This window comes from Musa acuminata, chromosome BXJ3-2 (assembly GCF_036884655.1).
Source record: "Musa acuminata AAA Group cultivar baxijiao chromosome BXJ3-2, Cavendish_Baxijiao_AAA, whole genome shotgun sequence".
NCBI classification, from domain to species: domain Eukaryota; kingdom Viridiplantae; phylum Streptophyta; class Magnoliopsida; order Zingiberales; family Musaceae; genus Musa; species Musa acuminata.
The window spans coordinates 20842501-20865576 of NC_088350.1; the positions used below are offsets into that span (position 1 = coordinate 20842501).

General features: G+C 39.2%; 3 protein-coding genes across 7 annotated transcripts in view; 2 read left to right on the forward strand and 1 right to left on the reverse strand.

The window, feature by feature from the left end:
* LOC135586443 (26S proteasome non-ATPase regulatory subunit 11 homolog) overlaps positions 1–8154 on the reverse strand; it is an 8905-nt gene extending 751 nt beyond the window's left edge. For 2 of the 3 annotated variants that reach the window (XR_010494241.1, XM_065138362.1), the window contains exons 1-2: positions 8015–8148; positions 1–892 (exon numbers count right to left, since the gene is read on the reverse strand). The exon at positions 1–892 is cut by the window's left edge. Coding sequence is in view for 2 of the 3 variants with exons in the window: in XM_065138362.1 (XP_064994434.1) it covers positions 1–856 (856 nt within the window). In the remaining variant the exon portion in view is untranslated. Of the gene's footprint in view, positions 893–1407; positions 1467–8014 lie in introns of all 3 variants that reach the window. The other variant, XM_065138363.1, reaches the window with a different exon arrangement.
* A 4862-nt stretch (positions 8155–13016) lies between these two features.
* LOC135631458 (ethylene-responsive transcription factor ERF114-like) lies at positions 13017–14649 on the forward strand. 2 transcript variants are annotated; one of them, XM_065139153.1, is made up of 3 exons: positions 13017–13165; positions 13256–13738; positions 13859–14649. In XM_065139153.1, the coding sequence occupies exons 1-3, from the start codon at positions 13039–13041 to the stop codon at positions 14458–14460; spliced, it is 1212 nt and encodes a 403-aa protein (XP_064995225.1). In that variant the 5' UTR covers positions 13017–13038; the 3' UTR covers positions 14461–14649. The 2 variants fall into 2 exon arrangements, with proteins under 2 accessions (XP_064995225.1, XP_064995226.1); XM_065139154.1 differs by having other exon boundaries at positions 13032–13165; positions 13272–13738.
* A 3039-nt stretch (positions 14650–17688) lies between these two features.
* Positions 17689–22866, forward strand: LOC135586913 (bZIP transcription factor 12-like). Of its 2 annotated transcripts, none has more exons than XM_065137773.1 (4): positions 17689–18429; positions 18529–18600; positions 18990–19019; positions 20812–22458. In XM_065137773.1, exons 1-4 carry the CDS (start codon positions 17809–17811, stop codon positions 20866–20868), a joined length of 780 nt encoding a protein of 259 aa, XP_064993845.1. In that variant the 5' UTR covers positions 17689–17808; the 3' UTR covers positions 20869–22458. The 2 variants fall into 2 exon arrangements, with proteins under 2 accessions (XP_064993845.1, XP_064993844.1); XM_065137772.1 differs by lacking the exon at positions 20812–22458 and adding an exon at positions 22465–22866 and having other exon boundaries at positions 17692–18429.
* The last annotated feature ends 210 nt before the right edge of the window (positions 22867–23076 follow it).

The window sequence follows — 23076 nt, forward strand, 5'->3', positions numbered from 1 at the left end:
TAGCATCCAAATCAGGACCCAAATACTGCAAGCCAGCTTTAGAAGCAATTATAGAAGCAACATCGTCAGCCTGGTTAACCATTATCTTGCACAGAAGCATGTACTTGAGGCTAAAGATTGCCCGAGGGTCCTCAAGAGCATTAAAGGCTTCAAATGCTTCAAAGAAGTAGCTGTAAGCTGTCTTGTAGTCCTTCTCCTCTGCGTGAAGGATCCCACTTTGTAAATCAATCATGCCCTGCTGCGCTGGTGGAACATAAATGGCATTAGCAGCAGTTCTTGCTGCAGTTAATGCAGCTTTTGCCTTCGGCAAGTTTCTCAGAGAGAAGTGGAGTTTGCTCTCTAAAATAACTATGTCCACTAGTAGTAGTTTGTCATCCAATCTTCTGACGTCCTTGATCAGGCCTGAAAGGAGCATTAAGGCTTCAGAATATTCTTCATTTTCCATTAGGAGACCTGCAAGTCTTGCCTCAACTCGTTGCCTCAAAAATGTGCGTTTCTCTGCACGGGTCCATTCCACCATTTCTTTGCAAAGGGAAATTTGCAGATCAGAGGTTCCTGGAATCTTGGCAACAGCATCCATAATTCCCCTCACTATTTTTGCAGTCTTTGCCTTTGGAATTAATGAGAAGAAGCGCCTGAGTTGGGTCAAAAGACCTCTCAAGTCCTCAGCCTTCTTTTCTTGGGTGAGAAGATCAGTAAGGTTCAAAATAGCCTGTTCTTTTATGTGCATTGCCTCTGAAGAAGAAGATGGGTTTTCAAGAACACGGTAAAGAAGAGAAATTGACTCAGCATGATCCTTAGCCTCCAAGGCCTGTGCTATTGAATCGGTAGTGGCAGGGAGGTATGCAGACTGCATCTCTAAGATGGCGAAGTTGGCTACAGTATCAAAAGTCTGCAAGATGAAATGAGAATATTTGTTGAAAGATGTCAGTTAACTGAAGCTCTGAGACAAAAATGGAAAAGCACACCCACAAATGCTGAACACTTATGTGAGCATGCTTCATCACAACACCAAGCAAAAAAAAGCATGAAGCTCCATATGGCTAAAGCACTAAGGAACAAGTTATATTATTTCAGGTCTAGGATCATATTAATATTGAGATGCATAGGAATGCTCACTTGGACCACAGATATAATTTGAACGAAGAGCCTATACTATATATATATATATATATAACACATACAAGTAAGAGATCCTACCTTCATGTGCAATGTATGTAGCTTTTAGTATTTGATATAAATTACTATCTAGTGTTAATTTTTACACATGAAATCTGTCAAGTGCAACACAATGTTGATCTTTATCCTTGAGTGCTAATGTATGTTAAAATATGATTTTAAACACATAATAAAACTTTGACAACATATTTTCAATGGCTAACATAAAAATGGTGAGACTAAAATCACCTAGCCTTTTGGGGGCAATTAGCCTTGAATCTCATCAAGATATGCATCCCAAACTTTTGCTGCAAGTCAAAGATGTATTATGAATGGTTACCGAAAATTTATTATAATTAATACTTCTAGAAACAAATGACTATATTAAGATCTTATTACACATTTATCCTTCTTTGTATTCTCGAGCTAAAACAAAAACATTACATATAATCTGAAAAAAAATACACTGTATTAATGATTTATATCTGTATGAACCAAGTTAATGTTTGAATTTGATTCACTAGGCTATGAGAAAGCAAGACTATTGAAAAATAACAAATAAAAGTAAGTTTTGATAGAAAGTAATAAAAATGCATGAATCCGATGATTTTGTCAAAATGGCACATATCGATCAAGGACCGATGTAACGTATGTTGATACACAGATACATACCGATGTTTCGGAGAGAAAGATAAAGAAGGAGAAGAGGAAGGGGCAGTGGAGGAAGGAAGATGAACAATAAGAGGAAATGGAGGAAGGAGGAAGGAACATGAAGGATGAAGAAGAGATGGTGGAGGAACAGGAGGAAGGAGGAAGAAGGACAATAAAGTATGAAGAGGAAATGGTGGAGAAAGAGAAGGAAGAACCAAGAGGAGGAAGAGGAGAAGAGGCGTACCCATGAGAGGCAATTAGGGCAAGTTCAGTGTCTAATGAGGTCGAGGTGTGCAATGAGGTGGCAAGGTGAGAACTGGAGGTCAGAACAACGTGCGTGAGAGGCTGAGGTCCGACAATAGGGGAAGAAGCAGAAGGAGGAAGAGGAAGAGGAGAAGAGGCATCCTCGCCCCATGAGAAATGATTAAGGAAAAGACGATGTGTAGCGAGGTCGCAATGTGTGACGAGGTGAGAAGAGGAGTCGTGGCAACGTGCATAAGAAGCAAAGGTTGTGGTGTATGTGAGCTGTGACGCATGTGTGAGAAGCAATTAGGGTTAGGAAAGTTTCCCTTTTATATGAGCTAACAGGACTGCCCAAAACGGGGTGGTCTGGGTACCGATTGACACCCTATCACGAACGGTTGTCGCGCACCCGCAACAACTCCGTTCAACGAACCGTTCGTCGCTCTCGTCTACATGTACAGCTGCTTGGCAGCATGTTTTAGCTTGGTTTTAAGTCCTTTTGCTTGTAAAAATGTAAGTTCGAACAAGTTGCAGCGCTACAGTGCGACCGCTCACCGAACCGAGCAAAACACAGCTCCATTTTCACATGCCATGGGCTGATTTCTGCAGCCCGCTGCTGCACGCGAAACGTCAACCATCTCAGCACCCTGGAACCACCCAGGTGGCACAGAGCTGGATGGGACATCGGTATAGTGTCGGGAGTTGAACACTCTTTCGCAAGTTCGCACGTTACCTTGACAAGAACTTGTTGTCACGCCCGGCACCCGATGAGCAGTTGTTTGTGGACTTGCAGTTGTTCGTTCAACCTTCTAAAGTCCTTGTTTTCCCCCTCTCCCTCTTTTCTCTTGTGCACGCAAGGTGCTCGCTGAATTGCTTGTAAAGCTTCCCCTTTTCGCGAGACGTCGGGACTTGTCCATCGCTCGTTCTTTAAACTAATCAACTTTCTCTTTTTACAGGTCCTTCGGGACCTGTGAGAGGTTGTAAGTGGGCTCATCTTTGCAGACGCAAATCGCAAGGGCGAAGCGCGACTTAGGCAACGCAAGCTAAGTTCACGTCTTTGCCGCACGGGTGCCTCGCGACTTAGGCAACGCAAGCTAAGTTCGCGTCTTTGCCGCAAGGGTGCCTCACGCATTAGGTAATTCCAGCTAAGGCCGTGACATTGTGGTATCAGAGCGGGCAAGCACTTCGAGCGACCAACGAAGGAACTTCGCAACTTCGCCATGGCAAAGCATCGTGGCGAATCGAGCAAGACAGGGCAAGTCGGACCCTTACCCCAAGCAGCCGCAGGTGGGCTGCAAGTGCACATTCGCTCACATGTTGTTGGAGCCGCTCAGGAGGAGCAGGTAGCGAACATGATGAGCGAGAAGTTGGCTACTCTCCGCGAGCGGAGGAGGCGCAATCTGGAGCGCTAATCGGGAAAAAGAGTCATAAGGAGAGACTCATGACGACAGAAACCCGCTTGGATGTTCTCGAAACGAGCTTGGAGGAACTCTACCATGGCCAACGAAGGCTTGTTGGGGTAGAGAGCTCGCAAGAAGAAGCGGAGTCCAGGATCGACAAGGTAGAGCTTGGAGGAACTCTACCGATTGTCAAATGACACCAAAAACTTCGTGCAACACCTGCAGGAAGTTATGGCGGAACTCACTTCGAGGGTATCCATGCTCACAAGGGCACTAAATGTAGGAGGAAGCAACACCCGTGTTGCGTCGCCACAAAACTTGAGGGCACCCGAGCCTCATGGTTATGGAGGGGCCAGAGATGCAAAAGAGCTCGAGAATTTCCTGTTCGATATGGAACAATACTTCCGAGCTTTGAGGCCTGATTCTGAAGAAACCAAAGTTTCTATAGCGACCATGTATCTGAACGGAGATGCAAAACTTTGGTGGCGAACCCGTTGGGAGGAGATCCAACAAGGTCGGTGTCGAGTTGACACATGGGAGGACTTGAAGCGAGAGTTGAGAACTCAGTTCCTACTGGAGATCACCGAGTTCATCGCAAGAAGGAAATTAAGACAACTCCGCCAAAATGCTTCCATCCGAGACTACGTGAAGCAATTTTCTACTGCTGGACATCTAGGACATGTCCGAGAAGGGTAAGCTATTCAGCTTCCTCGATGGTTTGAAGCCATGGGTGCAATAAGAACTACATCGAAGGAATGTCGTCGATTTGATCGGGGCAATTGCTGCCGCAGAAAGGGTCTATGTTCCTCGTTTACACCAAAGGGAATAAGGTCTATGTTCCTCGAGTGGTCAATCTGAGACGTGAACTCTTAAGAGAGTGTCACGATTCCCTTTGGGCTAGACATCCAGACATTCATAGAACCTTGGCTCTCGTGGAGAGGGCCTTCTATTGGCCGAAGATGGGAACTGATATGGAGGAATATGTTCGAACGTGCCTCACTTGCCAACAAGACAATGTGGAGCAACGAAAGCCGGTGGGACTTTTGGAGTCGTTGCCCGTACCAGAAAGGCCGTGGGAGAGCATTTCCTTGGACTTCATATCAAGTTTGCCCGTAGTAGGGATCGATACTCGTGGTGGTCGATCGATTTTCTAAGTATGCAACTTTCATTGCTGCTCCCTTACACTATTCAACAGAGGAGGCGGCCAAGCTGATGATGAAGGATGTGGTGAAGTATTGGGGAGTCCCGCACAATATCATCAGTGATCGAGACGCTCGGTTCCTGGTACGATTCTAGACCGAGCTATTTAAATTGTTGGGGTCGAAGTTATACTTCTCCACAAGCCTCCATCCTCAGACGGATGGCCAAACTGAAAGGATAAACTCGCTCCTAGAGCTATATCTTCGGCACCACGTGAGTGCCAACCAACGAGATTAGGTGAAGTTATTGGACATTGCCCAATTCTCCTACAACTTGCAGCGGAGCTCTGCGTCCAACAAGAGCCCCTTTGAGATTATTATAGGGCAACAACCGTCAACTCCTTACACCATGGTAATTGGGTATACTAGGAGTAGTCCGTCAGCCTACCACTCTGCAAGGGAGTGGCACTAAAATGCAGATATTGCGTGGGCTTACTTGGAGAAGGCGGCAAAAAGAATGAAGAAATGGGCAGACTTAGGAAGGCGACCGCAAGAGTTCAAGATCGGCGATTTGGTGTTGGTCAAGCTCCAACCAGCATCACTCCAATTCTTTAGGAATAAAGTACATAAAGGATTGGTGCGCAAGTATGAAGGGTCCTTCCCAATTATCAACAGGGTGGGCAACATCTCATACAAGTTGCAGCTGTCGGCGTGGTTCAAAATTCACAATGTTCTTCACGCCAGCAACTTGAAAGCCTACCACTCGGATCGGCAAGATGCTTCCCGAAGTGTTCCAACTCGACTACCCCCCACCACAACCTCCTACGAGAAGCGAGTTGAAACCATTCTAGCGAACCGCAAGATAAAGCTACCCACTGGAGCTGAGCAGACCGAGTACTTGATGAAATGGCAAAAGCTTCCCCGAACTGAAGCCAGTTGGGAGCCTGAAAACACCCTACGACATGAAGAAGCAATCAGCAACAACTATTAACAAGCGTCGACGAGGGCGTCGACAGTTTGAGTGGGGGAGAATGTCACGAACGGTTGTCGCGCACCCGCAACAACTCTGATCAACGAACCATTCGTCGCTCTCGTCTACATATACAACTGCTTTGCAGCATGTTTTGGCTTGGTTTTAAGTCATTTTGCTTGTAAAAATGTAAGTTCGAACAAGTTGCAGCGCTACAGTGCAATCGCTCACCGAACCGAGCAAAACAGCTCCGTTTTCGTGTGCCACGGGCTGATTTCTGCAGCTCGCTGCTGCACGCGAAACGTCAACCATCTCAGCACCCTGGAACCACTCGGGTGGCACAGGGCTGGATGGGGCTTCAGTATAGTGTCGGGCGTTGAACACTCTTTTGCAAGTTCGCACGTTACCTTGACAGGAACTTGTTATCGCGCCCGGCATCCGGTGAGCAACTATTTGTGGACTTGCAGTTGTTCATGGACTTGCAGTTGTTCATTCAACCTTCTAAAGTCCTTGTTTTCCCCCTCTCCCTCTTTTCTCTTGTGCACGCAAGGTGCCCGCTGAATTGCTTGTAAAGCTTCCCCTTTTCGCGAGACGTCGAGACTTGTCCGTCGCTCGTTCTTCGAACTAATCAACTTTCTCTTTTTACAGGTCCTTCGGGACCTGCGAGAGGTTGCAAGTGGGCTCATCTTTGCGGATGCAAATCGCAAGGGCGAAGCACGACTTAGGCAACGCAAGCTAAGTTCGCGTCTTTGCCACAAAGGTGTCTCACGACTTAGGTAACGCAAGCTAAGTTCGCGTCTTTACCGCAAGGGTGCCTTACGCCTTAGGCAATTCCAGCTAAGGCCGTGACAACCCGGACAGATGTACCAATTCAATTGAAACGTCATTTATAATATCCATGGATATACAAGTAGATACTTCAAAGCTGTTGTATGAAAAATGAAATTGGGGGCACAAATGCAATGCCACAACACAGTGAAAATTTCATGTCGATTGACACAGATGCAACTCAGCAAAGCCTTTGCAGGCAATACACAGCCAAAATTTCAGGCACTGAGGATAATAAATGAACTGATAATTGTACAAAGATGTTTTATTTTTAGTCAATCTATGATTTTCTATTTTCCTTTGACACCTAAAAAAGAATATTCTACCTTTATAGAAAAGCATTCATACATGCTTTATTTTAGTAAACTCTATCACATCATTTTTGTAAGTCAAGTACAAGTTTTTCAAAGATCATTTAAGCAGTTCATTTGGGTCCCAATAGAACTCATTATGCTGCTTAAACTTATATTATGTCATTTTTGTAAGTAAACTTTCTTCAAGATCATCTCCGAGTACTCTTCTCACTTGTGTTAATTGAGCATTTCAACTAATGCATCTAACCCTCAGATTTGTTGTCCCACATCTGATGTCAGAGGAGAATTGAAAACTTAAGTATTTTGGACCAATGGTGCAGACCTATTATGCTAATGGATCAGTTATCCCATCTCATGACAATGCCTTTTGTCTTTATTCCATGATACTATCAGCAAGAACCAAGAAATGATTCAGTTCTTCATTTTTATTGATGCAATATATTAGATTCTTCCAACACACAACTAAATTATCCTTCAATAACTCATAACTCTAAGTTTCATCTCTAACAAGTTGAATCATGCATCTATAACACTTTAATCAACAACTTATGTCATACTAAACACCATTTGCTGGACCATTCATCAGCAAATAATATATAAGACCCTAGAAGCTATATCTTAGCTTTGAAGTAAATTCCCTCTTTTTCTCTGTCTTTCATCCTTGGATGGTCTAATTCCCCTTCTTGAATTGGAGAATATTCTAATGAGGGTCATATCCTATCACAGCGTTAACTTATAATACTATTAAACAGTGTCTTCAATTCTGCTAACTGAACCACTGCAAATTTTAAGGCCTGCTTTGGCAATTTTTTGAAACACAGAGCCAAAGCAATCAAATCATTTAAATTTAATAACAATAACTAATAAACAATATTGTCTTGATTATCAAAAAGATGGAAACGCAAACTTGACAACTGGGAGTCCTTGCAGACCAATGAAATAGATATGACGTCTTTGTCAGACATCACAAAGGTCACACAAGATTCAACCCAGAGCATCTGTTTCAAAAGATCAATACAGCATCTGCTTCAAAAAAATTCAGTTTTGGGGGAATTAAAAAAAATAATGCTTCCTTAACAAGCATAAAAATTTCGATTATCGAACCCTAGAAGAAATCAAGGGACGAAACTAAGAAATAGTCCTCTAAGAATAACCTAAGCCTTTCAGGGAGAAGATCCAAGTTACTGGAAATCTACTAGATCGGCCTGTTCTTCTTCAAAGTCATCAACTCGGCCCAAAACCCAAATCCGAGAAGCCAATAACTCAAAATACTTGTCTTGAATAATGTAGGTCAACGAAAGAAGCAGATACCTTGTCCCAATTATGGGCAAGGCTGTGCTGAGCAAGGACAGCGGACGGCAGGATGTCGTTGAGATAACCTGAAGCAGAGAACGCCGGCGGAGATGGGCTGGGGAGATGAAACCAGTAGCAGAAGCATAAACCCTTTCCTTGGGCTCCACGAAATGCTGCAAAGATAGATTCATACGTATGGTGCAGTAAATTACATATATATCCCTGTAGGTGATTTCCCTATTTGCCTCATTTTTATTTAGGTTCGGCGTTTATATATATATATATATATATATATATATATATATATATATATATATATATATATATATATATATATATATATATATATATATATATATATATATATATATATATATATATATATATATATATATATATATATATATATATATATATATATATATATATATATATATATATATATATATATATTTATATTTAAAAATATCCAAACTATCATTTAATTTTTTTTCACTTATTATAGTGGTTTGGCTTAATTTAGTGTTTTGGCCACCGCAACAAAAATATTATAAAGTCTAGTTGAAAATATTATAAAAGAATAAAATAAAATCAGAATATATTATAAACCATTTGATATATCATATTATTATTCAAATAGATATTTATTCATAGTTTAGAACAACATCATCCAAATAAAAATGAAAACTTAACTTATTATAATGTTTTGACCATTATAATAAAAATATTATAAAACCTATTCAAAAATATTATAAATGATCCAAATAAACTCTTAACCTCAATCAAACAATAAAGTCTCAAAATATAATATCGTAAGTCTATGAGAATAAAAACAAAAGAGACGTAATAATGTGATATCATTTATAGTATTTTTAAATAATATTTATGATATTTTTAGCATCTTAATAAAGATATTATAAACGAGCCAAAAAAATACTATAATAGTTGAAAACTAATACAAAATAACTAAAAAAATTAGATATTTTTTAGGAGTATTTTAAAACTAAAAATAGATTAAAACTAAAAAATATTTTAGGAGTATTTTAGGTTTTTTTTTAATTATAGATGCTATTTGAAAAAAATTTAAAAGAGGGGGGTATTGATTGGAAAATACCCAAAATATAAGAACTTCCTAGGGAAATACTCTCTCTCTCTCTCTCTCTCTCTCTCTCTCTCTCTCTCTCTCTCTCTATATATATATATATATATATATATATATATATATATAGAGAGAGAGAGAGAGAGAGAGAGAGAGAGAGAGAGAGAGTTAATTATTATTAATATTTTAATTGATATTAATACCCATTGAAAGTATTTTTTGACTCTGATGATGCTAAAAAAAATTTAAAATAATATTAATTATTTTTAAATTAAATATTTGACTATAATGAATCATATTTAACAATGTTGAATGCCTTCTTGATTGGCCTTTAACAATCCTTATCATGAATGAAAAGGATCATATATAGTTGCAAACTTATCATGATGTCAGGGCTCATCCTCTCAGAATAAAAAATAAATAGAATAGAACATCCATACGAAATTGTAATTCCAAGCATATGATAAATTTTGAAGTGCAATTTGCATTAGATGCTTATATTTTACGTAAGATTAGAACATAAGCTTTTGCTAATTAATGGAGATTACCAACAATCATATTGAACCTCATGATCAAATTTCACACTACTATCTTGTGAATAATCTTTTTTTTATAGATTAAATCAAGATGCAAATATTACCAACTATGGGAATACCATGATCCAGAGAATTTTCGATTCATGTGGAATTGTTTTAAGATAATGTACATGTCGAAAGGTGGCCGTCCATTGGAAGGATGAAATGTCACGTTCTCTCAATCTAAAACTTGATGAACATGAGAAAGTTGGATCCGGTTCTACACTTTTTTCCCAAGGAAGAACGTGAGCTGTGACCCTTAGGTCTGACCTGATAAAATCTAAAATCAAAATTGAATCTGATTCGATCGGTTTTCGTTCGGGTTCGAATTGATTTTTTTTAATTTTTTTTAAATTATAATATAAAATTTTATAATTTTATTTTACAATTAAAAAAATTGATGAAATGTATAATTGCATAACAAAAAACTTTGATATATGTCTCTTGGTTTGATATGTCGAATTGGGGGCTTCTTAATTATTTTTCGGATGATCTCTTAGTTATATTTCACTATTTTTGTTCAATTGTCAATATATGCTTAAGTTTGAATTGATTCGCCGGTTATGCTCAATCTAGCATCATTCATGATCTATCTTCTCATATCGAAAACTTGTTCGACAACTATTATAGATATGGAAAAAGTACTTTCGTTAGTTTTAGAATATTTGATAACGTCATCCTCTTTTGAATTTGAAAGTTTGATCATAGTAATTTGAAAAGAGTCATGAACATTGTGAACCTTCTTAAAATATAACTTAAAAAGATGTCCAATTTAAGTTTAAGTTTGGTCAACATCAATGTTGATGTGTTGATTTTATTGATATTACGATCGGATCTTCAAAAGCCTCCTCGGTGGTGAAAAAGAGAGCTTAAGAACTTAAAAAAAAAAAATTAAGGATTTGAAAAATATTTATAAGTTTTTGGATCTTTTCTTTCTAAAATACCCCCCAAAAATAAGTAGTATTTGATTGTTGAAAGGGTAAATCTATCTATCTTTTTCATAATTTTATATTTTTAATTATAAAAAATAATTAAAATATCCTTAAATATAGTCATTTATATGGTTGTTGGGAGAGACAAATTGCTCAGTTATCCTTCCTTTGATTCGAATTCTAATCTGATTCAATTTTAGTTCAAACCAAACCATGATCGAAGACTCTAACCAACGTTACTTGGATGAAGATGAGTCCAATTTTACTCTCTTTTCCTTGATTCCCAATGAAGAATGCGTGTGACCAATATTAGTTGATGAACGCCAAAAAGCTGGATTCAATGAGATTCTTTTTCCCACTTCCCAACAACATCTTAGATCTATTTAGTTGAAGTTTTATATTTATATAAAAAATATTATCGACACCTCAACGATTGATATTTATATAAATGATACTCAATATTATATAATCGTGATCAATATCTCATTATCACATGATTGACATAACTTAATTTTAATTTTTATTTCCATCTCTTTGATGTAGCATGATTACATCCAACACTAAAAATGACACAATCATCAAGTGCATGGTTCAATACCTCATTATACAAAGACACTAAGGTATATATTTTTTTAATGAAGATTATTATTTTAATAAATTTGACTCGCATACAATCGATAATTTTAACTTAAAAGCTAATTTAAGTTTTAGAGGAGCTTTGTCTAATACACCTTGATATTGTATTACAGGATTTGATACATAAAGATATATAAAATAGGACACCATCCCACATTAAGATATATAAAATAAGACATCGATCTGCTTCGAGTTAGAATCTAAAAAAACGAATAGAAACTACCTTCACAATATATTTGCAAAGTTTAGAAGTAACATATTTATCATTATAAATTTTAATATAATATATATTAAACAATTAGGATCCTCCCATATGATACTCACATTAACATCCATCCAAAAAATTTGAATTTGTTTTATGTAAAATAAGTACATGAAAATATAAAATATCTAAGATGTCCAAAATATTTTTAACATAATAAAATAAGAAAATCACTAACTATATATATATATATATATATATATATATATATATATATATATATATATATATATATAATGTAATTTTGCATATTTAAGGACATGTACTAAGCAATACTATTCATGCTTTCACATGTCAACCTTGTTTTCCTTTTGCATGCTTTGTATCAAGACAATCCAAGAACTGAAGTGTTATGTGTGATTCTTCCTTTATTATTATTATTATTTTCATTTAGAAGATGAGGAGGTTCCATGTGATTGCCAGTGGCCATTTATTTTTCATGTTGCATGGTCCACCCACCTGATTTAATTCCAAATCATTGACTGATGGAGACAATTCTTTGGGTGGATATGGTCAAACCAACTCAGACTTGGCAACATGTAATGTTTCCAACATGCAGTCTCTGTTTGCAAGCAGCAATCTCTTCCTACCATAACACGAAACAGCCGAGAGTTGTTTCTGCAATGATGGATGGTTCATGCACTCTCACCTTAATAACTTGGGTGACGACGCAGCTGCTGTTCGTCCTCCTCCTCCTCCTTTTGTGTGCTGAAACATATGATTCTTTGAACTCTGCATCGTGTCGATCTGTCACAAACGGGAAGCTGAGATCTGTCTTTGCTGGTTCATGCATTCTCCTGTTGTTGATTTGATTTGTGGTGTGATTCAAACAGTTGAATTGAGGATTAGGTTGACGACACGACAGCTCTTCGTCCTTGAGAGTGCCATACTTTGAACCTGCACTATGATGAACTCATCATCTTGGAAATTAGTGAGAAGAAGAGTTCAAACGAGTAGGAGAAGAGTTCACTGATCATACAAAAATCAACTCATGATCGAATCGGTCGATTTATCGGAGCAATAACACAATATCTAATCGGATGATCATTCGCACTATGAGCAGACGAGGAGGCAATTTAGGTTTCCTCTAGTTTGTATGCCTCCACCCATTAGAGGAGAGTGGGAAAGGAAGCTTCAGACGTGATTGATTACATAACAGCTTGCCTCATCAGCACGTCATCTTCTTCATTAAATTAGTCTCCTTGGACCAGGAAACTTATGCTGTACAAGCATCATGACTGTTCCTCTATTTCTGTCATGTGTTCATCGCTACGCACAAAGTCCAAACCCTTTTACTGCTGCTGTTGTGGTTGATGAAGTAAGTACCTGAAAACAGAAGATCCAATAACTCCAAGACAGTGATGGTGCAAAATGTCAAAAAAGCATCTAGGTAGATACAATGAAGAACTCCGGAATAGTCCTCGCCATATTCGGGTCAGAAGATGAGTTCCCAATAAGCTTAAATATATGAAGAACAAGAAAAGTATGATCCAAATTCTTCTCCTCCCACCATTAAAACCCAACCTAACTGGTCAAACATGTATGTGGAAATCACATCTATCTATCTATCTATCTATCTATCCATATACATCACTGTGAACGAGAATGAAGGCTCGGTAAATGGAGGCAGGCGTTCATCCAGCGAGATCAAATCCATGAAAACAGGTAAATAATGGCGGCTACCACGTTGTAGATCTCATGTTATTTTAATGGCCTGTGTTGAGTTCTGATCCCTTACGTTCTTCTCTTTATAAGCGGCGCCTTCCCACAGATTCAAAGTGTTGAAGAAGAACAGGTGTTTCGAGAGTTGGTCTCATGCCATGTGTCATGAGGTAGCGAACCCGCACGAGTCGTCGGTTGTCCGCGGCGATGAAACGGAGGAGAAAGCGACGGGGGAGGCGGCGACGATGATGATGCACTCGTCAGCAATGGCACAGGAGATGTTGTTTACGGGCCATCGTTACGCTCGGGAGATACCCACCATGGAGTCGGCGCTGACCCACGTGATCATGTCCGGCGAGGGGAGGCCGCTGGTTGGCGCTTCTTCTTCTTCTTCCGCCGCCTCCTCCTCCTCGTCATCGTCGTCGCAGTCGCACGTCTCTTCGTTGTATTCTTCGCCATGTTTGGGTGGTGAAGGCGGCGGAGGCGCAAGCAGTCAGAAGAGGATGAGACTGGAGCTGCCACCTGAAACGCCATTGATGTACTACCCAGGAGTTGGTGCACCATTAGATGTTGCAGGTGCTTCTACTGCTGTGTTCTTTCTCATCATCTTTAGCTCGTATAGTATTCGCTTCACCTCCTCTGCATGTCGCTGACATCTTCCATTCTTTGTGCGTCTGGTTCTCCGTGGAGCTACAGATCAATATCCACAAAGCTTCCTTCCAGCGCTGCAACCCTTTGCTCCTGCAGCAGCCATGGACGAGCCCTCCCCTGCTTCCTTCAACAGGGAAGAAGAAGAAGGAACGACGCAAAGGAGGAAGTACCGCGGCGTCCGGCAGCGGCCGTGGGGCAAATGGGCGGCCGAGATCCGCGACCCTCACAAGGCGGCCCGCGTGTGGCTCGGGACCTTCGAGACGGCCGAGGCGGCCGCCCGGGCCTACGATGCGGCCGCCCTCCGCTTCAGAGGCAGCAGAGCCAAGCTCAACTTCCCCGAGAACGTCTGCCTCCGGCCGTCCCCATCTGCTCCTCCGCCGTACTCGAGTCTCCTGCAGGGGGCTGAGCAGTTCATGCTCTCCGGTCACGCCTCGGCGCCGATGGCTCCGACCGTGAGGGACAGCAGTTCTTGGCCTTCTGGTTCCTTCCCGGCCTACTCTGTTCCTTCCTCCATTGTCGTTCCTTCCTCCCCTGCTTCAAGTGCTGCAGGAGACCAAGGGATGCACAGGGACGGGGCATCGGAGTTCCCGGCAACGTATTGGATGGATTCAAGCCGGTTTCCTCCACCTTCTTCTGGTCACAGCTGAATCCCGCCATTGGTTACCTTGTCCCTTGTTTGTGTGGCATGACATGTGAAAGAGCTTCTTGATTCGTCCGTCTCTTCCTTTGCCTTTGCAAGTAAAATAATAATTATTATTATTATTATTATTATATATATATGATAATAGTCTCATATAGTAAAAGAAGCAAAAGGAATTCTCTTTATTATCTTCCAACTCCTCTTAATTGTACTTTGCAACTCAAAGTGCTCACTATGTGATGTATTTCATATGGATATGATTTTTTATCTTAAACAAACGATCAAAATCTAATCGCATGCAATCTAAGTGAAGATTATGCATCAATGAATTATCGCTTGATTCTTTTCTTTTTATTCTCATTGCTCTCTTCTACTTTATTAGTAAAGAAGAGATAACATATATTAATATGATGGGAGAAATCAAAAGGAAAAAAAGTAATAAATGTGAATATATATATACATATATCTATGTATATTAAATCGTCACTCTCTCTCAAAATAATCATGTCTTTAAGGTTACATTGTTAAGTTGGTCATAAGATATTTTTAAGACAATTGCTTCTTTAGTCATAGTTTTAAATCATTCTCAAATTACTCTAGCCTTCAAATTGGCAATGCTTAAGTCTAATCTTCAAGTCTATTGTGTCGTTAAAAGAATTACTTCGAGTAGATTATATTCTCAAAATAATCATATCTTTTAATATAACCTGATATCTTCAAAGTTGATTGCATACTTAAGAAGATTGCACTCCCGAGTTAACCACACTGTTAAGACAATCACAATCTCAAGATGATTTGATGTCTCAAATTGGTTATTGTGCATTTGAGACATCTTCAGCCTTCAACTCAGCTTCGAAAGGGCAACTGCCCTGTGATAAGATTTTGATAAGATGAATTTTGGGCCTAAGTCACGTCACAGTTGACGCTTGCGAGGTGTGCCACAGCCATTTGCATCACAGCCGACACCACACGCCAAGTTAGAACGCTGACGCCACACATTAAGTTAAAAGCCATACCGAAACGTTGTTCCACATGTTCCATCCCGTGAGCTTGGGGCGATGTCGTCTGACGTCGCTCCGCACGTCCCAAGACGGTGGCTAGTCAGCAGTACCACGAGAGTCAGCAGCCACGTCAAACCCGCGTGCGACCGACCCTCGTACAATAGTATAAAAGTCTCTGGCCGGCGTCCGACCAGAGGGAGAGAAAAAGAAATAAAAAACAACTCCCATACGAACTAACTTACTCGTCGAAGGGGCCAAAATTGGGAATCACCAAACGAAAGCCTTTTTTGCAGGAAAGCGACCACCCCCCCCCCAGCCATGAGCACCTCGACCCGAAAATCACCATCTAGTGAACAAGGGTGAGTTGTCACCTAGCCTAGGAACGGAGGGATGCAGCTTGATGCAGACGGCGCCCCGATTGAGAAACGTTGACCAACACCCCATAGCGAAGACCCGACCTACCTCGACGTCCAGCTCAGTCAATAAAGAACTCCCGACATCAACCCATAGACCGGATCATGCTGACTCACTCACTACGATATATTTATTCACTAAAAAGACATGCCCACTTCGACCACTCCCTACTTGACTAAAAAGATATGTGTTTGCCGCGTTGCAACTTAGAGATTGATCACTCTTTAGGAGGAAACCCGCTCACCACTATACTAGAATAGTATTAAATTTAAAAACACAAATATACATAAGGTTTTTTTTTTTAACCCAAAACACCTAATGCACTCAAAATATTTATTTATTTATATATATATACATCCTTTAAAGACAAAAAGACATCTAAAAAATCTAACATAATTAAAGTGTTTTCTTTGCCATCTGCTTATGGAAAAAAGAACGTTTAAAGTATTTCTCTTATACACGATGCATTTGTTCAAGACAATAAAATTTAAAACACTCAATGTGACCAAAATATCCCATTTTGTATGTGATTTTATGAAAGAAAAAAAATCTAAAGTAACCTAACTATTAAAGCATCTCTGTTATGTGATTATTCAGGATATTTAACATGACTAGAATATCCCTTTTGTGCATGATATATTTACCTATAATAAAAAATCTAAGATATTTGACGTAACCAAAATATCTTTTTACATTTGATATATCCGCTTGGGAGAAAAAATTCGATATTTAACTAATATATTTTTCAAGTATTGACATATTCTTATTGAGTACGCTATATAGTCTTGCATAGTTTAAAATTTTCTTTTATCTGACATGACATGCTATATATTATTTTCGGCATCCACATTAGACAACTAAAAATTTTCTGGATTTTTTTTTCCTTTCTACCTTTTTTTTTTTTTTCCTCTAGTGTCTGATCTCCTTTAATCCTCTTCAATACATTTCTTTTAGTCTTGTTTTTCTCACAATGATTTATTATATCTATAAGTAAATATTTTGTTGCATCCTCATCCACCTCTTTTAAATTAAAAAGAAAATACTTAGGTTATGGGGTCCACATCAATACATGCTAATAATTGACATAAGAAAACCTTGTCTGGGGTCCCATTATATTTCCATTATTCCATGTGAATCATGCTTAGATTGGAAGACAAATCATGCTTAGGATTATGAATATGTTTATATTACAATATCTACCATAAACTCTCTGTCCCCATTTATGAGTATAAGGAACTTCTTGAAACCTCTCTAGTGTCACAACCCAACAGTTACTAAATTTAGAAGGAAAATACATGTAATATTTCTTAGGCTATCAATGTATATGTAATATTCTTTAGGGCATCAATTTCAACTTTAACATTAAAGTAATAATACCTTTTATATATACATATATATATATATATATATATTTATATACTTCAGGATTTTGTTAATCATGAAAGGAAAAAAGCTTTATTACAGGATTTATCCCCGCTAATCAGGATTCAAGTACGCGTCCCCAAGGGGCTTGTCCCCCGGTCCCAAGGGGATCCAGGAGTACCGGGGCCCTGTTCTGGAGCATATGTGGGCCTCACATTCGATCATAGAAGGCGAGGAGATGGTCGGGGGGAAGATCGTTTGGGGAGGGAAAGTTTCGTCCAATTCCGTCCCACGACGTGGTCCCTTATACAGCTCGGACTTCCCAGAGGAAGGAAACGCGATGACCACAAATCCTACGGTCAATCCTCCACGTCCCGTGTTCATTGGCGGTTTCGATGGGGCCCACGCTTTTCTTACTCCTCCTCTTTGACCACGGAGCCCCCTCGCCGGTCAATAAATTCGAGTTCGGGCCTCCTCTTCCGCGGACACCACGCGGAGACGACGAACCTTGCTGAGAAGCAAGTGGAGCGATTGAAACCCTAACCCTAAGTCACCCTTCGAAAACCCCTCGGCGGTTCATGGCGTCGTCGCGGGTGATGGCGTCGTCCCCGTCCGCGAACTCCGATCTCACGCGCCAGTCATCCGCATGCTCCCTCCCCATCGCGGACCTCCAGAGCTCCGTCAGTGGCGGCGGTGGAAGGGGCCTCGGAAAGACCCTCGGATCCATGAGCATGGAGGACCTCTTCCGCAACATATACGGCGGCGGCAGGGGCGGCGAGGGGGGAGACCCGATGTTGCGGCAGGGGAGCTTCGTGCTACCCAAGGTCGTCGGGGAAAAGGCAGTGGAGGAGGTGTGGCGACAGATGGGCGCTGACCGGAGGCCGGACGGCGGGGACGGATCGGTCGCGGAGATGACGCTGGAGGACTTCCTGGCGCGGGCGGGCGCGGTGGGGGAGGAGGACGTCGGCGTTGCGTCCGGTTGGAGCCCGGTGGTTTTGGGGCCGAGTCCCATCATGGTGGATCGGTTAGTCCAACAGCAGCAGTTTGCCGCGGGGTTGGGGAAAGCGGAGGGTGCTGAAAGGGGCGGGAGAGGGAAAAAGAGGCCGATGTTGGATCCGGTGGATAGAGCCACTTTACAGCGTCAGAAGAGGATGATCAAGAACAGGGAGTCTGCTGCTAGATCGAGGGAGAGGAAACAGGTCCTTGATCTATCATTTTCCATCGAGAAGTTGGTTTGATCACTAAAAGAGAAGTGGTGGAACAAAAATTTCAACTCTTGAAATGTGTTTAATTTGTAGGCTTATATTGCTGAGCTTGAATCTTTGGTTGCACGATTGGAGCAGGACAAGGCACAGTTGTTGAGATCTCTGGTAATGCAACACCTCAAGTAAAATAGTGCAGTTTGAAGTTCTACTACTTGCTTAACTTATATGGTCACTAAGTATATGTCATGAATTGTCTGCTGGTATACCGTTCACTGGTGGGGAAAATGACTATGTTTATAGGCTAGTCATCAATAGGACCAAATTTCATGTCTTTGTGATCGAGAGATTTGGGCAACAAAATTTTTAGTGAATCAGTTTTAGAAGTGTAGATTATGCACACAGTACAAAAGGCTTTAAACCTAAATGTAGCTTTCATATGTAGAATACCATTGGGATTATGGATAAGAAATATAAACTTCTTTTCCAGTCTTACTTTCAGACTTAGTGATCACTGTTTCATGATGGGTTCTCATTAAACAAATTATTAATTGCAGGAGGAGCTGAAAAGAACGAGGTTTAAGCAGGTATGAGTGTAAATCAGAGATAAACATATTTTGCTTATTGTTGTTCTTGACACTGAAGCAAGTTACATTTATTTTTTTAGTAAACTTTTGACAGTCATGACCATTGTATTATCATTTTGGTCTTCCTCACCTTGCCAGATAAGATTTTGTTACACCAATATTTTTCATGAATGTTACATTGTTGTACCATGTATCATTCTGATTGTATCCTTTTTACTTAAGTCAGAAATGAAGGGAGTTATGAGAGTGTAGGAATTGTAAATATCCAAAACAATTTTATTGTACTATACATGTCAGGATCTATATGTACATGTATCTTATTACTATTAGTTTGATGCATGATAAAGTATGTTAGTCCATTCTTGTGATGAACACATGCATCTGAAGTAAACATGATAGACATATGAAATGTTTGTTAATTAATTTTACAATGAAGAATGTTAGTCCATTTTTGTGATGAACACATGCCTACTATTAGTAGGCAGTTTATTGAAACTGCCTGTTTCCATAATTTGAAGTGCATTCTGGAATGATAGTTAGAATCAATCAGTCACAGTTGGGTCAATCATTGAAATGTTCTTTCAGATGCCCCATGGTCGGTTCTACTAAATGCACACTATTCCTTCTAAATTTTAAAGCTTCTGCAGTAATGTGAGACCTTAGTCTAGTTCCTGCTACTATAGCCAAATGATTGTTCAGTTGGTCAAGATAATTATGTTTGCTTCTGATTAATCAAAGGTCATATTGTGAAGAAACATCACGAAATTCTCAGATGATCATGATCTAAAGTGTTAATTGGATCTGAAGGTTAATTTAATGCAATGACTGGGTCAAAAGAGTCAAAACTTATCAATAACAGATTTAGAACTCTGCCATGGATTTAATTTCAAACAATTATTTGTTTTTTCCTGCCTAAGTTAACAGTCTAATCAACTATTCTTCTCAATCTTAAATTGCTTAAGCTTATGTGAATGACCAGTTTTTGTCTTCATGCACTGTAATTGGCTTGTCTCTGAAGAAAACTCGTATTTAAATTTTCTTTCGGAGATTCCATAAAGAGATATCTTCAAAAGCATTTCATCCTATTATCTCACTGGAAGTATTATATTCCATTTTATGGTTTAGCAAAAATGTTTTTTTATATCATAATATAACTTTGAATGATGTATTTGATATTCTATTTGGTATAATGGATCAGTTAAGGATTTTAAATTTTTATCATCTTTTCATATGAACTTACAATGGGTTTTTATATGCTGATTTTAGCCGAAATCTATTATATATTCTTAGATTATAATAATGAATGAATGTGCAGTTGAATAGAGGTAGATAATAGTCAGGACTCTGCTATCTTGGTAAAAGAGTAATAGATCCTCAATTATAGTAGTGAAGAAGAGAAAGCATTGATAATGCACAGGTGTGATAGAGGAAAAAGAGAAAAAAAGGTGCTTTGGATTCTGCAAGGCAAAAATTAAAATATATTTATAAAATTAATGCTCTCTATCTCAAAGTTACCTCCCAAAAACTTTCTCTATAATATTCCCTTTTTTGGTAATTTTTAACCCATAAAAACTTATTTATGAGACATTTGAAACTTCCTAATTCTAAATCCTAGTTAATGACTTTCCTATTTGTTAATCACCTAAGAAAATCACCATCCAAAATGGGTTGTAGCCAACTTGAAAGCTACCTACATTAAGTAAAACCTACATCGATCGTCATTAGTCACTTCCACCACATGGATTAGCCTTGAGATCTTCTCAAAATTAGTTATGCATTTGACTTACTGCAGGGACTGATTGGTCTGGTGACGTTGGTTCTGAATGCCTATGCATTAGTTATCTGTTGAATGAACTTTCCCCATTGGCGTTATGATCAGCCGATATGTTTTTGGGCTATTTCTCATGTAATTGATGCTTTTTCTGCTTCAAACGAATGAAGAATAAAGCCCATGTACTTGTCGTATGCCTTTGGATAATCCACTTCTACTGTGACTTAGATTGTGGTTTGATGTACTTGATGAATGCATGATCTTCTGGAGCAATCCATCATGATGGTGCTTGTGTTTCAGCAGATAATTGTGCTTTCAGGGAATTGGGCATCATAATCTTTAGAACTTCTCAATATTTTCCTTTTTTTGTACACTGGTAAGGTTGTACCACCACCAGTTGTGGGTGCATAAGAAGTATATGGATCCCCTGAAGGGCCCATGGTAGATAAGACAGGTTGCTAGATGGCTGTTGGAAACCTTTTTACTGCTGTACGGAAAAGCAAAAGTTGGGGAGCTTACCTGTTATATGGAACAACAATGTGTTTTGATGAGGAGTAATCAACAGTTGGTGATAAGAGCACAGATTCTGAGCTTGTGATAATCTCAACTTGTTACATTCAATTCATACATGCTAAAGGAAATTAAAATTTTCTGAAGTGTCAGTACCAAGTTTGAGCTTTTCTTCTTGACACCAGCAGTCGCAGGTCGTACTTTGTGTATTTGTTGATCTCCTCTGCATCTTTATATTTAAAAAAAGGAACAGTACATCCCTAAGGCTGGGAGAACCCTAGAAGATTGAGTATGTTTATTCCTTTTTTTTATAGTTTCAAATTTGTTCATTTCCCTTCATGTTAATTTGTGTGTTCACATTCTAAGAACATGAAATTTACTCAATGATGTATGTATTTCTTGGTCTCCTCTGCATCTTTATATTAAAAGAAGGAACAGTACATCCACAAGGCTAGGAGAACCCTAGAATATTGAGTATGTCTATTCCTTTTTTTTATACTTTCAAATTTGTTGATTTCCCTCCATGTTAATTTGTGTTTCCACATATTAGACCATGAAATTTACTCAATGATGTCTGTCTTTCTTGGTCTCCTCTGCATCTTTATATTTAAAAAAGGAACAGTACATCCATAAGGCTGGTAGAACCCTAGAATATTGAGTATGTCTATTCCTTCTTTTATAGTTTCAAATTTGTTGACTTCCCTCCATGTTAATTTGTGTCCACATCTAAGACCATGAAATTTAATTAATGATGTATGTCTTTCTCGGTCTCCTCTGCATATTTATATTAAAAAGAAGGCTGGTAGAACCCTAGAATATTGAGTATGTCTATTCCTTCTTTTATGGATTCAAATTTGTTGATTTCCCTCCATATTAATTTGTGTGTCCACATCTAAGACCATGAAATTTACTCAATGATGTATGAAACCTGTGCCAATCAGTTATTTTGTTTAAGAAGTCTGCTGTCATGCTGCATGCTTGGTGGAATATCTACCATGTAGTCCTAAAATTGGAAAAAGGAAACAAGAGTTTAGGCAAGGTCATATTAAAGTTTGGCTTGCACTAAAAAAAAATCTTCTGAGTACCTGTCTATTATCTAACAATAGAGATGCATTTTACTAATCACTTGTAGTTATTAATTCATAGTTTAAAATCATTTTGCAGCTTACAGAAAATGTAGTACCAGTAACAGAGAGTAAAAGACCAAACCGACCTCTGCGAAGAACAAGCTCTATGGAGTGGTAGTAGGAAGGCTGCTCGAGGGCATCGCAACTGTAGAAACCGTAGCTGCTTGATGACTCGAGATTTGTTTCCAGTGATGTGTTGAGTGAACTTGCATGGTGTACAAAGGTCTGCATTCAGGATAGGTAGTGGTAAAACAAGATGTGGACGTGCAAGAAGAAATGATGGCTGTGTTTCCATCTCATTATTTATCTTTTCTCTCTCTCTCTCTCTCTCTCTCTCTTTAAAGAGTTGTATAGAAAGGAGAAGGAAAAACAAAAAAACAAGTGTGCGTCATTGCAGGGTGTCCCTGTATTGCTAATCAACCACACGAGTCATGGCATATGATGCTACGAGTTTGTTTGTTGTGGTCTTATTCACCCCTCTCTTTAATTTTTCTTCCTGTCTCTATCAACAGACTTCTTTCGTTTTCTGTTGTCATGGAATGAGTTAAAAAAGATGTTCTCAACCGGAAAGTTTATCCTGTCATTTTGGAAATGATTAAAACAATCAAAGGATGTCCGGTTTTCATTCGTTATTCTTATTTTTAGTACT

What these genes read in the sequence shown, in the direction of transcription:
- LOC135631458 (XM_065139153.1), top strand. Translation starts at nt 13,039, where the DNA reads ATGTATGTGGAAATCACATCTATCTATCTATCTATCTATCTATCCATA. An exon ending in GATCAAATCCATGAAAACAG is followed by an intron (nt 13,166 to 13,255) that starts GTAAATAATGGC and finishes TCTCTTTATAAG; the next exon opens with CGGCGCCTTCCCACAGATTC. An exon ending in TGCACCATTAGATGTTGCAG is followed by an intron (nt 13,739 to 13,858) that starts GTGCTTCTACTG and finishes GTGGAGCTACAG; the next exon opens with ATCAATATCCACAAAGCTTC.
- LOC135586913 (XM_065137772.1), top strand. Translation starts at nt 17,809, where the DNA reads ATGGCGTCGTCGCGGGTGATGGCGTCGTCCCCGTCCGCGAACTCCGAT. An exon ending in GATCGAGGGAGAGGAAACAG is followed by an intron (nt 18,430 to 18,528) that starts GTCCTTGATCTA and finishes TTTAATTTGTAG; the next exon opens with GCTTATATTGCTGAGCTTGA. An exon ending in AAAGAACGAGGTTTAAGCAG is followed by an intron (nt 19,020 to 22,464) that starts GTATGAGTGTAA and finishes ATCATTTTGCAG; the next exon opens with CTTACAGAAAATGTAGTACC.